Source organism: Phialemonium atrogriseum (assembly GCF_030411735.1).
Source record: "Phialemonium atrogriseum strain 8032-3 unplaced genomic scaffold QBC33scaffold_18, whole genome shotgun sequence".
NCBI lineage: Eukaryota > Fungi > Ascomycota > Sordariomycetes > Cephalothecales > Cephalothecaceae > Phialemonium > Phialemonium atrogriseum.
The window spans coordinates 200207-214096 of NW_026848155.1; the positions used below are offsets into that span (position 1 = coordinate 200207).

Below are 13890 nucleotides of genomic sequence, written 5' to 3' on the forward strand. Positions count from 1 at the left end.
TCCAGAGTCTTTGTTCGTCGATCTCTCGAGTGTCCTGCGCCTCTGGTCTTGCACAGTGGCCTTGTTTTCTCTTTGAAGGATGCTTTTATGGATCAAAATACCTGATTATTTGGACGATGAAAGAAACGAACTGACAAAGAAACTACGCCTTTGTTTCCAGAATACTGATAACGGACCACATCAGTCGACAGGAGGTATATAAGGCTACCATATCGGCAGAGGTTTCCCTCATCTCGAAGTTTCCCAGAGACACAGACGTTCTTTGCGGTTCCCTCTGCTCTTCTAGACCTTATCTGGTGCGCCTGATTACTGACCACGGCTGGCTTTAACAGAGCAGGAGGTTATATTGTAAGTCCCCTACTTTGGAAATCGACAGCAAGCCGAGGGTGTCCAAATACCCCAGCTTCGACGACCAGTAACTCTAATACCATGCCCTTCTTCAGCAGAAGGAGGGACTCGGATCCGTCCAACCCCCTGGCGGAGCTGCCTCCCGCCGCCGTCACCCGGCTCGCCGAGATCCTCTGCCGGCCACCCCGCCACGGCGTCGACAAACCGTCACACGAATGGCTCGCCGGCCAGGCGGAGCAGATCGCCGCGCTCCCGCCCCGCTTGGGCCTGCGCCGCACCAACGGCTCCTCGCTGGCGGCCTTCCTCAGCATGGACAGGCACCTCCTCCGGCCGCGGCTGTGCTGCGCCCACTCCGGGCTGGACCCGGCGCTCATCCACTGGCTCTTCGGCCAGCTCAAGTGGGAGTGCACGACGCACACGGACCGCATCAGGGGGTACAGCAACCGGTTCCCCCCCGCCGGCGGCGGCGACGGCGAGTGCACCGACGACGTCGCCCGCTTCGTCGACAAGATCAGCGGCATCGCAGCCCTCCACCTGTCGCCCGCCGACCTCGACCACCACTACGGCGACCTGCCGGACGACTGCCGCCTCGCCCGCGCGCCGGCCGGGTGCCCGGCCTGCGCCCTCGCCATCGTCGGCGCGAGGGCAGAGCTGCTCGTCTACCTGCGCGCCAGCATGCTCGCGCGGTCGAGGCGGGGCCGGCCTCGCCTGCTGGCCCTCGTCGACGCGTGGATCGCGTGCTTCGGCCGGGACTACGCCGATGCCATGGTGGGCGAGAGCGACGCGCTCGCGGGGGAGCTGCGGCGGATCCGCGGCGTCATGAGCGAGCGGCGGAAGGAAAAGAAGAAGAAGAAACAGCAGCAGCAGGAGGGGGGGCTTGGACGCGAGGGGGGGAAGAAGCGCACCGGCAAGTCTAGTAGCCATCGGGGCGGTCGGCCGGCGAACTTGAAGACTACGGCGGATGGGTCGCCGCTCCCGCAGACGGGCATTAGGCGGAACATGAGGGCCGAGAAATATGAGGGGGGCCCTGAGGTGCGGTGCTCGAGGGTCGCTGCTGCTTCTAACACTGAGGTGTATGGGAACGAGGGTTACTACGAGCAGTTCTTCCGTGACGCTGAGCACCCATTTGAGCCTGAGAATCCTCTTGACCCGGAGAACCAATTCGAGCCGGGTGCTGCGTTGGGGGCTCGGCATTGGCTGGAGCAGCAGCAGCAGCAGCAGATGCAGGAACCTGCGGTCAATCCCTTCGAATTCCTGGAGAAGGAGGAGGAGGAGGAGGAAGAGGAAGAAGAGCAGAAGAGTGAGTCTGTGGCCAACCCCTTCGATTTCCAGGACTGCACGACCGACGCCTCAAGCGACGATGACGAAGATGATAACCACGAGGAGCCGTACGAGAGACATGGCTCGCCTTACCAGCGCCACAACGAACCCTACGAGCGCCACGACGCGCCGCGGCCAATGTTCGAGCCCTTCTACACCCAATCCGCCGTCCCCGCGCCCCTGAACATCGCCAAGCGGGGCAACCGGGCCAGCGACACCGCGACTGCCAAATCCAGCCGCGACAGCCGGAGCTGGGTGACGCTGACGGTGCACTCGACGGACTACGACGAGGGCGGGGGCGGGAACGGCGGCGACGACGCCGGCCGCTCCCGGGCCCGGGGGGGACGCGGCAGCGCGCCTCCCCCCGTGCCGCCGCTGCCGGCCGAATATACCGCTCACGCTCGCCACCGGCAGTTGACGCACGATGGCGGTGGTTCGAGGACGAGCGCCGCCGCCGCCGCCAGCAGCAGCGTCTACTCCCAGACAGACTCCCAGCCGCAGCCCCAGCGCCCCACCGAGCCGTCCCCGCCCAGCACCCCGGGCATCGGCGCCCGCACCCCGCGGCGGCCCGTCTCGCCCCTGACGCCATCGACTCTGGTCTCCTCCGCGCGGCGCGGAAGGAGGAGCAACTGGGAACACCCGTCTGCCGAGACGGTGGATGGTACATCGTCGTCGTCGGCGTCGACGGCGCAGGCCGGCTACAGAAACCCGTTCGCGGACCTGCTGCGGGACCTGGAGGCCGCGGATGCGCTTGTGTCGCCGGGGACGCTGGCGGAGCGGTTGCCGGTGGGGTATTATGACCGGGACGGGGATGGGGATGGGGATGGGATTGGGCCGGAGGACTCGGTTAGCTGTGTGCTTGAGAGGAGGCAGAGGAGGGAGAGGGAGCTGGTGGGGAGGGCGGGGTGGAGGGGTTGGTATCGGGAGGATTGAGCGGGTGGATGGGTTTGGAGAGAGGTGAGGTGAGTGATTGCTCTCGTGTTGTTTTCCCCCTTTTTTTCTCTCTCTCTTCCTTTTGGTGTCCCTTCCCCCTTTCGTTGCATAGTTGTAGGGTTTGGGATGCGTAAGTGCAAGTGCCCTTGCGCAATGACTGCTAACGGAGTTACTGTAGCTTGGGATAGAACGTTGCCTAGACAGGCAGGGATTTGCCTAGACTTTTTCTTCTGGAGCAATACGAGGTTTTCGCATGTCGGTCATACCAAGGTTAGATAAGTGTGTAAGTGTTGTATGAATTGTGTTGGCGGGAAACCGTTGTGAACCATGGCTTGTGTCTCCGTTAATCTGATTCCAGGACGGTGAGATGATAGAAGAGATGGCAGGACTCGCAATGGCTCTCAGGGTGAATCATGCTGAAGGTAAAGAATTGAGTGTGGCCTTGGGGGGTTGCTGGTCCACCCCTATTCAACACTATCACTATCAAGCAATGAGCACAAACTTGTTGAATTATTTAATTTGCGTTGGACAGGGTCCAAGCAGTACTCAGTAAAAACTCAATCTGGCGATACCCGCTGCCAGTTCAATCTCAGCAACCGTATGCGCAAGCTCAAACTCAACCTCAAACTTAATGCAACTCGCCGATGAGTCACGCCGTGAACCCGGTGTATCACACTGTAAACCCTAATGCCTAGCCATACAAAACAAAGTCTCCAGTCAAGACACAACACTCGGAAATTCCATCTTGCATCCAACACCACCACCACCATCTCAATCAATCCCATTAAGGTACTTCAATCCTTGTGACAATGCCTATCATTAACGTCACCTATCCTCTTCCTCTAGGCAAGACAAACCAGAACCAGGACTTGCGCGGCAAGGCTGCGCTTTCCTTCGAAGAAGAACCTGATATAGCCAGTGCCTAGAAGTTAAAACACAACGACTGCTTCGCCCTTCTCATCAAAGGGTATCCCAAGATTGCGAAAGAGACAAAGGACATCCACAACGTTAATGAAGTCTGAAGCCGTCATGAACGCCTGCAGACCTCATCAATGTTGCCGATGTCCTTTGTTTCTGTCGCAATCTTGGGATACCCTTTGATGAGCACATTCGTCACATATTTGTCACGTCGGTCGGCCCTATTTCAGCAAGCCATCTCCTACGGTGTCATACACAAAGCTGGATATATACGATACTGTTTCCAAACTATATACGACGAAAGGAAATTAAGCGAAACCATTTCTGGCCACCTCAGCCTTCACGGGGGGTCAACGATGTTAACCAAAAGCCCAAACGCGCCCCCAACTGACGGCACCATTTCCATCTTTGCCTCACAGGCACTGCGAGTAGTACTCATTCTGGTACTGGCACGTGTACGGCGGCTCGCAGGTAAAGGGGCCGTTGAATATGCGGCCGGCGCACTGGTCGTAGCGGCGGGCATTGGTGTTGGGCGGTAGGGCGAGGATGCGCTCGCTCGCCCGCTCGGCCAGGATGACGATATAGGCCGACGGGTTCGTCGTCGGCATGCCCGGGAACACGGAGGCGTCGACGACGAACAGGTTGTCCGTGCCGTAGACCCTCGTGTTGAGGTCCACCACCGAGGTGCCGCCGTTGTTGCGTCCGTCGTCGGGACCGAGCTTGTTCGTGCCCATCCAGTGGTTGGCGCGGCGATTGGAGTAGCCCACCGTCATCTGCGTGGTGTCGGCTGTCAGCGTTTGTCTCCTACGGCGGGGGGGGGGGGGGGGGGGGGGGATGAAGGAAATATGAAAAAAGGTTGGGTTGGAGAGGCAGGGGGATGGGTTCAGGTACTCACGTCGTCAACAAACTTCTGAGGGGTTGTTTTGGCGTCTGGGTACTTCCAGGTCAGGCCCTTGATGCTCGACAAGGCCTTCTGGAGGTTGACGATGCCCTGGACCACGGCCTGCTTGTCGTTGTCATCCTTGAGATACGGGAGGTCGGAGACGATTGTGGAAAGGCCTGCCGTGATGGTCATGCGTCCCCGGGATGTTGCGCCACGGCCAAGGTATTGGCTCATGGTCATGGCAACTAATATCTCATGTCAGCCTGACTTTACTCTCTCTGTCTGGGACTGGAGGATAATTAGTAGGACGGTACTCACTTCCGTTCTCGATGTCGTGGCTGCCCTCGACTCGGGCGGTCCATTGCAACTGCCGGACAATCCCATCCTTCCCCTTGATTTCCTCCCAAAACCTATGTCGCTGTTAGGGGGTGGTCACGAAAGACTTTTGGGTAAGAGGTAGTTGCGTACATGGGCCCAATGTTGGGAGCGGCTTGAGCCAAGATGCCCTTTCGGCCGTCTGTCTGCTTGTTAGCCTTGTGCAGTAGACTCGGCTGTACCACGGGTTGACTTCCTCATATAAGCATTCTTATCCGCCACAATGGGATTCGTCCATGCTTGATAGAAGTCATAGAACACAACATCAGGGTGTGTTACGACAGTGTCGGTCTGCAAGTCTGGTTAGATGATTTATCGAATCTTATCATATTATAGAAGGAAACCCACGTTGAGATGGTCCATGAGGTTATAGCCGACCGGCAGCGGGATCCACGACTGGTTGTTGATCATTGTCGGGCCATCCGCAGACTGTTTCACAATCTGGAGCTGGTCTGCGGGACCAATACCGCTTCTCAGCAGGATCTTCGCGCTCCCGAAGGTACCAGCCGAGAGAATAACCCGACCAGTGACGGGAGTGAGGTTGACGATACCAGCATAGCCGCCGTTCTTGAAAGCCTCGACCTCAACGCCAGTGATGTGGCCCCCCTGGCGAATAACCCGCTTCACAGCCGTGTTCGTCCAGAGCTTGAAGTTGGACCGGGCACTGGCCGAGACCAGGTAGGTCGCCATTGGCCCGCCCCGCTCTCCGCCCGAGAACATGTAGGGCGTGTGGGCGTATGTGCGGTTCTTTTCGTTTGGCGAGCTGTTTGCTACCACGGATTTCCACCCCGCAGCCGAGAACCCGCTGGTGAGGACGTTGAATCCTTCCTGCAGGTAACGCTTGCCGTCCATGGATGGGGTGTCAGTTCCCGGGATGCGCGAGAAGACTCGGGAAGTCGCCGCGGCCATGTCCTTTGCCTTCCAGCCGTCAGGGAAGTCGTAGTCCCAGTCAAGAGTGTACGGCTAAGTAGGAAAGGAGGATCGTTAGCTAGGATCTTTTTGGTAGCTGGGGAGTGACTGTTTCTCATCTCCGCCGACGGGGTTTCTTCCTTACCTTCCACCAGAGACCGGCATTCACAGCCGTGCCTCCACCGAGAACACAGCCCTCCATCTGATCCGTGTCACCGCAGGCAATCCCGCCAGAGTCGACCCAGATCTGGTTGCACAGGCCGGGGACGTCAAACCGGGTCAGGTTGGTGCCCTGGAGCCAGTCGGGCTTCATGGTACCGCCCCAGCGGCCAGACGATGGAGGACCCTTCTCGATCAGCAGCACGCTCTTGCCAGACTCGCTGAGCTTATCGGCGACGGTGATACCACCGGCACCACCGCCAATCACGACGTAGTCGTAGGCCTTTCCTGTCGGGACGGGGACCGAAGAGGTCGTGGTCGGCGCGGATGTGCCGCAAGTTCCCGTGACCGTCTTGGTGGCCTTGGCCGCCCATGCCGTGTACGACGGGTTGGGCGCCTTGTTGAGCTGGGCCCCGAAGATACCCTGTCCGTTATCGTGTTGGTCGAGGTCGATGCCGTTCGGGCACTCGGGGTTGCGCGGTGGAGGGAAGGCCTGGGACCATCCGAGGATCAGCATTCCCGAGCTCGTGGAGGCGGCTCCGCTCTGGGCGCCCTGGGTCCACTTCAGGCAGTTCTGGCATCTGAAGATCAACGAGTAGTGGGTCGCGTTGATGGTGGACGAGATCTGGGTCAGCACGGCATTGCCGGTGTAGAGCTCCGGCATGTCGTAGCCCGGAGAATAGCGGAAGGAGGTGAGGATGTCATTGCCGTGGGGCCAGGCCATCAGGAGAAGGGAGTTGGTCATTGGGCCTCCCAACGAAACACCACACCAGCCGGTGTTGGTCGCATCCTTGGAGGAGCATTGCTGAGGGGGCGGTTTAGCAAAATCGGGCTTGGCCGTGGAAGAGGATCACTCACCAGGTATCCGATGAACTCGGTGGCGTCGACTGTCAGGGCATTGGATGGGAGAGCGACACCAAAAGTCATCCCTCCTACGGTAGAAGTCTGCGGGACCGGCCATGTATCGAAGGTGATACCGCTGGCCGAGTCCGTGTATTGCACCGGTGTTCCACTCTGCGCCAGAGATGACGGCAAGTCTGGGAAAGCATATTAGCCTCCCGAACGACCTCTATAGGAGAGAGAGCGAGGGGGAAGAGAGGGAAAGAGAGGCGATGACTTACACGGCGCAACGGCCGCCAGCGCGGTGAAGACCCGGGCGAAAGACTTCATCTTGCTGTATGGCTTTCAAATTTCAGCCACAAGCCCAAGCCTACCAACGTCGCGAGAGTGACAGGAAGGGAGTCGGTCGCCATGGCAGGGTGGCGATGCATTCTTTAACATCGCGAGCGCGTTGCCCCACAACTTCGCAACCTAGCCATCCAAATGAAAAGGCCAGACGAGCCCCGGATGGAATCAGGGTTGACCCAGTCAGAGTCCACATAGATGCCCCCCGGGGGCTTTGCAAAATCTCCGGGGGGTGGAATGTCGGATAGTCCTGCCCGCCTAGACTAGTCTCCGCGCCCCTTGATGTAACTCAACCCAACAGAGCATCCGGGGGAGAGGCAAGGATTTGCAACCCGCAGGAGAGCACGATAAACTCGCCAGGGATGGGCCCGGCCGAGGACAGATACGGCTGAGGGTGTACTTCCTGCAAGTCATTCCAAAAGGTTAACACCGTATTGAGGTGAAGATCGTCATCTACAGGACTGCTGGAGACAACAGCGACCACCAAGATGCGCCGCAACAGCGAGGTATTCGTGCAGTACACATCACGCTCAGACATACAGAAGCAGAAGTTGGGACTCTTGGTATTAGCTGAAGCTAACCACAACCCGGTTCCCCAGGGCCAAACCAACGGATCGGCAAGTCCGGACGCGGAGAGTGGCTCCGTCTGGCTGGAGAGACGAGAGAGGAAAAGGACACAAGAATGACAAAAACCTGGTCCTGATTGGCCGCGCCCCGAATCTCAGGAGCAGCCTCTACTGCGTAGTAGATGCAGCTGCCGCGGGCCTTGCAGGTTAGTGCCGTTGCAGTGGATGGCACCCTCCGGGTTCCTGGCCGAAGCCGCCCGCCGAGCCGCCACCAATTCCCAAAACGACTCGGCGGTTAAGCTCCGCACTCCGCACTGCATCACAAGGTCCCGAACGCCCACTTATTTACTGTGCTGATAAACAGATGTCTAACGTATCCGCTGGTTACGTACCCGGCCTAGCCCTCCCCACGCCGTGGGCCTGTTCTGGCTCGCGCCGTTAGGCCGTTGACGCTGACAGCTTTGAAGATTGTGGGGAAGACGCGGCCCAAAAGCCATGGTAGAAGTGGGTAACCGGGAATTGGTTCGTAACGAGCTGATTGAACCTAGGTTTATCTTGGCTTGGTGAACAACTACCGGGGTGTCGCTGCGAAAGGAGTTCTTCTGCGAAAGTACGTACTCCTGAATCCAAAGCCACCTACATGTTTGACCAGGTGGTCTGTGCGCACCATCCCGCTCGAGCCCCGATAAAGGCGGCGCTGCCGATAAGGGTTCTCGGCATGGTCAAGTTTCACGTGACTGAGGTCTTGATTTTCGTCGAATTTTTTGAACATTTCAATCAACCTGTACGAAACTCTGCTACCGTAAGCAAAGAAGCCAACATAACACGGTAAAATACAATCAGAGCAAGATGAGCCAGTACGACACGTATCAGACATCTTTGACAGGGCGCTACTGCAGCCCTGCAATGTCGCAACTTTTCAGCCAGCGTTCACGGCACTCAACGTGGCGTAAATTATGGTTCTTCCTTGCTAAGAGTCAGAAAGAGCTTGGAATCGAGACCATTACCGCCGATGCTCTGGCAGAGATGGAGGCGCATCTCACAGTGACAGATGCAGACTTTGACACGGCGCGTATCGAGGAGAAGAAGCGCAGACATGTAAGTATATCTCCAGCCTTTCTGGCTCAAATATAATAGCATTATGGTAGCAGAAGTACTAAGTGTTCTACAGGACGTCATGGCTGTGAGTATTCTAGCAACTGCACTTGTCTCCTGCGTAAACATGACGGTTTCTAACGTCGTGCTAGCATGTTCATGCCTATAGTGCCGTTGCCCCTTCTGCCGCCGGCATTATCCACTACGGAGCAACAAGCTGCTTTGGTTGGTAGAGACATAGTCGCTGAGAGCCATCGGGAGCTAACAGCATTGTAGTGACCGACAACACAGAGTTGATTCTCATGCGAGACGCTTTGGATATACTGTTGTCTAGAATTGCCAAGTTGTTGAACAATTTGATCAAGTTTGCCATGAAGTGGAAAGGTCAGTCGGCTTTTTGAACTAAGCATATGTGCTCAAATCATCGTTCATGGCCCCCTCCACTGACTGGAGCTAACTTCTCTTCCTTTTAGCCGAGCCTACCCTCAGCTGGACCCATCTCCAAGCTGCTCAGCGTTAGTTCATTACCACCCGTGGATATGAACGAATACTCACCTCAGGCAGTCCAATCTGTAGGCAAGAGGGGTATGTATTGATAGCAGCAACGACATTCTGGGTGCGCAATACTAACACTGAGTAGCTTCTCAATGGGCTCAAGACCTGATGGTATGTCCATTCTGTCCAAGTACACCAGCAGTATCTTAACTAGAGCATGCAGTTTGATCTTGAAAACATCGAGCAAGTTCGGGAAAACCTCAAGTTTCGGGGTGCACAAGGTATGCTCAAAACTGCTTAGAAAGACGTCTTGGCTAATGAAACCAGGGACTACTGGAACACAAGCCTCCTTTCTAGAGATGTGAGATTTTCTTTCCCACTAATAAGAGACGCTTATTCTGACGTCCATAGTTTTGGTGGTGACTCCGCCAAGTGCGACGAGCTCAATAAGCTGCTCTGCCAGAAAGCTGGTTTCAAGGATTGCTACGTGAGTTCAAACACGGGCCGGACGACCTTCTTCAATCAGCTAATGCCAAGCAATACCTAGCCCGTCTCATCGCAAACCTAGTAGGTCATCACTCGACATTTCACATACATGAGTACGGGCTAAACATGTGACCATGATACAGCTCGCGTAAAATCGACTTGATGGTAGCTAATGCTGTAGCTGGGCTCGGTTCGACTGCTCAAAAGATTTGCGGTGACATCCGCCTGCTCGCAAATTGGAAGGAGATCGAAGAGCCATTTGAGACCAGCCAAATTGGCTCTTCCGCAATGGTTCGTACGCTCGCTGTTAAAACCCCCAGCCCGGATTCAAGATGCTCACATAGTGGTTGTTCAAATAGGCCTATAAGCGGAACCCGGTTTGTCCCCCCTGCTCCTTCTAATCTACAATTCAGTGTATTGACCTACCTGATCAAACCCAGATGCGCTGTGAAAGAATTTGCAGTCTTTCGAGAGCTCTTTTGTCCAAGCCTCTCAATTTTGCCAACACCTTCGCAGACCAATGGTTAGTCTCCGGCGACCAGACAGTGAGCACATAAATGGGGTTAGATCTGACTGACAACTTGGCAGGGTATGTGCCTCGTCCATTGTATTCCATGCATCTATCTGCATTGTTGACATTTTTTGTCGCCCAGATGGAAAGGACTCTGGATGACAGTGCGATCCGTCGTAAGTTTAATAACGGTGCTCAATTATGATTTGTTGCTAATACGGATAGGAATGGACATACCTGAGGTAGGGGATGTTATGTTTCTTTCAACTTTAGGGACTTCCATTGACGTGAAAAAAAAAAAAAAAAAGATGTTCCTCCTCGCCGATGCTATCCTCCTTGGCATGGACAATGTCACGGACGGACTAGTTGTGTATCCCCAGCGGATCCGGAGCCGTGTCCAAGAAGAACTTCCGTTCATGATAACCGAGAGTGTAAGCCATTCAATTCATACGTCATTCACCTCTTTAGGCCCATTTTTGCTAATCTAATCATCACTTCCAGATCATCATGAAATTGGTTGCCAAGGGAGAGTCAAGACAGGAGTAAGTGGTTACCTAACACTACACTGCCTAAGATACTAAACACGCCACTAGAGCCCACGAGCAAATCCGTGTTCTCTCCCACGAAGCGGGTTACGCTGTCAAGCATGAGGTATGCAAATTTTTTTTTTCTCCCCAAAAGGCAGACATGCAATCTTCACACAAACTCTTAACGCTGTTTTCATCATAGGGTAAACCAAATGACCTCGTTTCACGGATCAAGAACACCGAGTTCTTCAAGCCTGTTTGGGACGAGCTCGATGATATGCTGCGAGCCGAGCTCTACATGGGCCGCAGCGTTGAGATTGTCGAGAGGTTCTGTGGTGGCGGAGGTATTGTAGAGGAGAAGCTCAAACGCTACAAAAGCTCTGTTGAGAACCTAGCCACGGCTCAGCTTGCGGTTTAGAATAAGGATCCAGATACAGGCAGGGGCGACGTAGAGCACATGACCTGGACCTAGGTAGAGGGAGGAGTCGACGGTCGACAGGTAGAGACTATCGATGAGCCACTACGGCATTTCTGCTATTGGCCGGGGCGTCTATTGGAGGCCTCATAAGAGAAACATTGCCGTGAAATGCTCTGCTGCTGCCTGAGAAGCATCGCACCACTGTGAGGCTGCCCGACCAGTGGGTACGCCTTCCCCCTCCAACCGTTCACACTGTGAGATGCTGTGAGATTCCATTGAGAAGAGGGTGGGAAGAAAAGCAGTACGAAACACAGGGTAGAGTAGGGTCTCGCAATAGTATTCGGAGGATAGGATGAACATGAATCTTCTCATGGCTGCCGTAGTCTGACGGCAACGACACTGATATTTAGCTGCACTACAGGGCTGCAGTCAATACACAAATCCCGGACATTCCACTACGATAGCACCATTGTCTGCTGTACCGGCCGCTGCTAATCAGAAAGAACAGAAATCGGAGATATCTGGTAATAAACCGCCTAAAAATACTAGACGCCAAAAACCGAACAAAGAGAGAAACATCCTGCCGTGCTGCCAATCCAACCTAGTGCTCTACGATGGTATTGCTGAGACCCAATATGGTCATACCCAGAAATGCAAAGAAGGTATTCAAGTTGCGGTTATGATTGAGGCTCAAGCTCTCAACAAACAGCTGCAGCGCAACGCTCGCCATGATGCCGGCCGTCACGGCAAACATGCATGCATACGCGACATTGTCGATCTCGACATCCGATCTGTTGGCGAGCTTGAACCACAACACGGCAATTGCTGCGCCTATGGGCTGGCTGAGCCCTCCCAGCAGCGATGACCAGAAGATCGCCTTGACCCGGCTGCCGAGGGCCATGTACAGGGGCAGAGCCATGGCGAATCCGTCGGCGATATTGTGCACAAAGAGCGCCATGAACACGTTGAACCCGAGGGCCGGGCTTGCGTGGTTTGTCGCATAGGTGATGAAACCCTCGGGGAACTTGTGCAGCGCAAGAGCTATGACAGTCTGAAGACCGATGGAGAGGAACGCATTGGTTGGGACGTGGTGGTGGTGCTGTGCTTCAATGTCTTCCGATGTCTGGGACTCGTCCTCGGATGCGTCATCATGGTCATCCCGGTAGTCCATGTCAACATGAGCACACGCAGGGGAATGGCATTCGTCAGAATCGACTTGCATGGCGCTTCGAGATCGCACACGACTAACGCGGTGAGCTGCAGTGGTGGGGGACGTGGGGGGGTCATAGTTGGCGTCTTCGGGGATAGCAGCAAAAAGACCCGGACGAAGGCTTCCAGTAGAAGTGCGGATCATTGTTGAAGCCCGAGGGTTGGCTGGGGAGCGAAGAGCTAGGTGCTTAAAGCATTCCTGCCCACAGGGATCGGAGTATCCAAAACAAGGCCCCAGATTGTCGCAGTTCGCCTTGGTATCTTTCACGAAAGACATGACCCGCTTTTGGACTTGTGATATCGAAGAGGTTCGGCTTTGCGTCGCTGCGAGGTTACGTGCGTCCTTGAGTGGACCGTGGGGATGGCTTGCAACGTCGCTCGTAGTTGTCAGGAGTTGAGGCCGCAGATGTCCGTTTCGCTCTGCTTCTGCGGGAAGCAACGGTGTTGACTCGGTCACAGATCCATTCATGTCGGTCATGGGAGGTAGGGGAGGAGACACTTTGCCCATGGAGTGCCGCCGACCTCGACTATTCTTGGTAGATCGATGCCTATGGTGTGAATTGGCGCCGTGTTCGTCGACAGGCTCATCGTGGGAGTGGTCGCAGTCCACCACGTGTGAGGGCATGAACCGGTGAAGCACTCTCGAGATAGCCTGGATCCCTAAAAAGCCGCCAACAAAACAGCTCATCATAATGAGACCTGCCTTCTGCTTCTCGATCCCCCCGTTGACGAAATAGCCCATTGAGGACGGCAGCATGCCGTTCAGCGCCGAGAAAATCTGCATAGGGATGGTCAGCAAGGGGCACGAAGGGGGACAGAGGTACACTACCCACCATGACGCCGAAGCTCAAGCTGAGGGAGCACGCTAGGAAGGCACTGCTATCCTGTATGCGGAAATGTTTTTGGCTCGGAATGAGGCGTACGACCAAGTCAACGCAGATGATGGTGGTGCCGGCTATACAGGCTAGAGTCGTAGAATACCAGCGGTTAACGAGGGGGGAGAACATTGGAGTGGCTATGAGATGAACTGATAGGAGGAGTCACTCACCGATCCCACTCACGATGCACATGATCCACCCTCGAGTGTCATTGTCCACGTCGGCCAAGGCCATGATGGCCATGATGCAACTGGTGGCAGAAGCGTATTCCTCCCAGCGCCGCTGAGATGCTCGAGCCTAAGCCTTGCGATAGCCACTTATCAAGGGATAGCAGCCTGCCTGGCACATATGGAGCAGGTTATGCTCGTTATAAAGGAACGGTGAAGGACCTGAGCCTTAGGTATGTAGGTGGCGAGGCAAATTGAGAACCTCTTTGGCCAGATGTGGTCAGCCTACGCTTTTAGTCATTCCCTTTGCTGACTTCCCCAAGCTCAAAAGATAGGTACCCAGGTATGTTGCGCCTGCCTCTCTAACTTATAGAGTGCAAAATGGGCGCTGGAGAGGTTGGCGTATACACATGTTGATTCCTTGAAAAACGTAGACCTGCCAACTCTAACCCTAAGACGATGTTGAATGACGAAGTTTGTCGAATTTAGTGTGCACTTTACTACCCGT

At 55.5% G+C, this 13890-nt stretch overlaps 4 protein-coding genes across 4 annotated transcripts; 2 read left to right on the plus strand and 2 right to left on the minus strand.

Moving 5' to 3' along the window:
- Positions 1-429: 429 nt before the first annotated feature.
- QBC33DRAFT_516529 (uncharacterized protein) lies at positions 430-2601 on the plus strand (the record flags this gene model as incomplete). Its single annotated transcript, XM_060426150.1, has 1 exon — positions 430-2601. The coding sequence occupies one exon, from the start codon at positions 430-432 to the stop codon at positions 2599-2601; it is 2172 nt and encodes a 723-aa protein (XP_060281853.1).
- A 1331-nt stretch (positions 2602-3932) lies between these two features.
- QBC33DRAFT_454602 (cellobiose dehydrogenase) lies at positions 3933-7015 on the minus strand (the record flags this gene model as incomplete). Its single annotated transcript, XM_060424735.1, has 9 exons — positions 3933-4292; positions 4415-4647; positions 4721-4812; positions 4871-4919; positions 4963-5068; positions 5126-5740; positions 5832-6650; positions 6704-6882; positions 6967-7015. The coding sequence occupies 9 exons, from the start codon at positions 7013-7015 to the stop codon at positions 3933-3935; spliced, it is 2502 nt and encodes an 833-aa protein (XP_060281854.1).
- A 1418-nt stretch (positions 7016-8433) lies between these two features.
- QBC33DRAFT_590310 (L-Aspartase-like protein) lies at positions 8434-11396 on the plus strand. Its single transcript, XM_060431610.1, has 18 exons — positions 8434-8694; positions 8768-8779; positions 8844-8916; positions 8968-9075; positions 9165-9206; positions 9256-9276; positions 9332-9357; positions 9410-9467; positions 9514-9547; positions 9598-9673; positions 9734-9753; positions 9816-9963; positions 10032-10049; positions 10113-10199; positions 10492-10614; positions 10685-10725; positions 10777-10834; positions 10913-11396. The coding sequence occupies exons 1-18, from the start codon at positions 8446-8448 to the stop codon at positions 11126-11128; spliced, it is 1410 nt and encodes a 469-aa protein (XP_060281855.1). The 5' UTR covers positions 8434-8445; the 3' UTR covers positions 11129-11396.
- Positions 11366-13884, minus strand: QBC33DRAFT_543496 (Zinc/iron permease). The gene is made up of 4 exons (XM_060428377.1): positions 13722-13884; positions 13386-13667; positions 13171-13301; positions 11366-13115 (listed from the first exon to the last, which is right to left on the minus strand). The coding sequence occupies exons 2-4, from the start codon at positions 13456-13458 to the stop codon at positions 11730-11732; spliced, it is 1590 nt and encodes a 529-aa protein (XP_060281856.1). The 5' UTR covers positions 13459-13667; positions 13722-13884; the 3' UTR covers positions 11366-11729.
- Between the last annotated feature and the right edge of the window lie 6 nt (positions 13885-13890).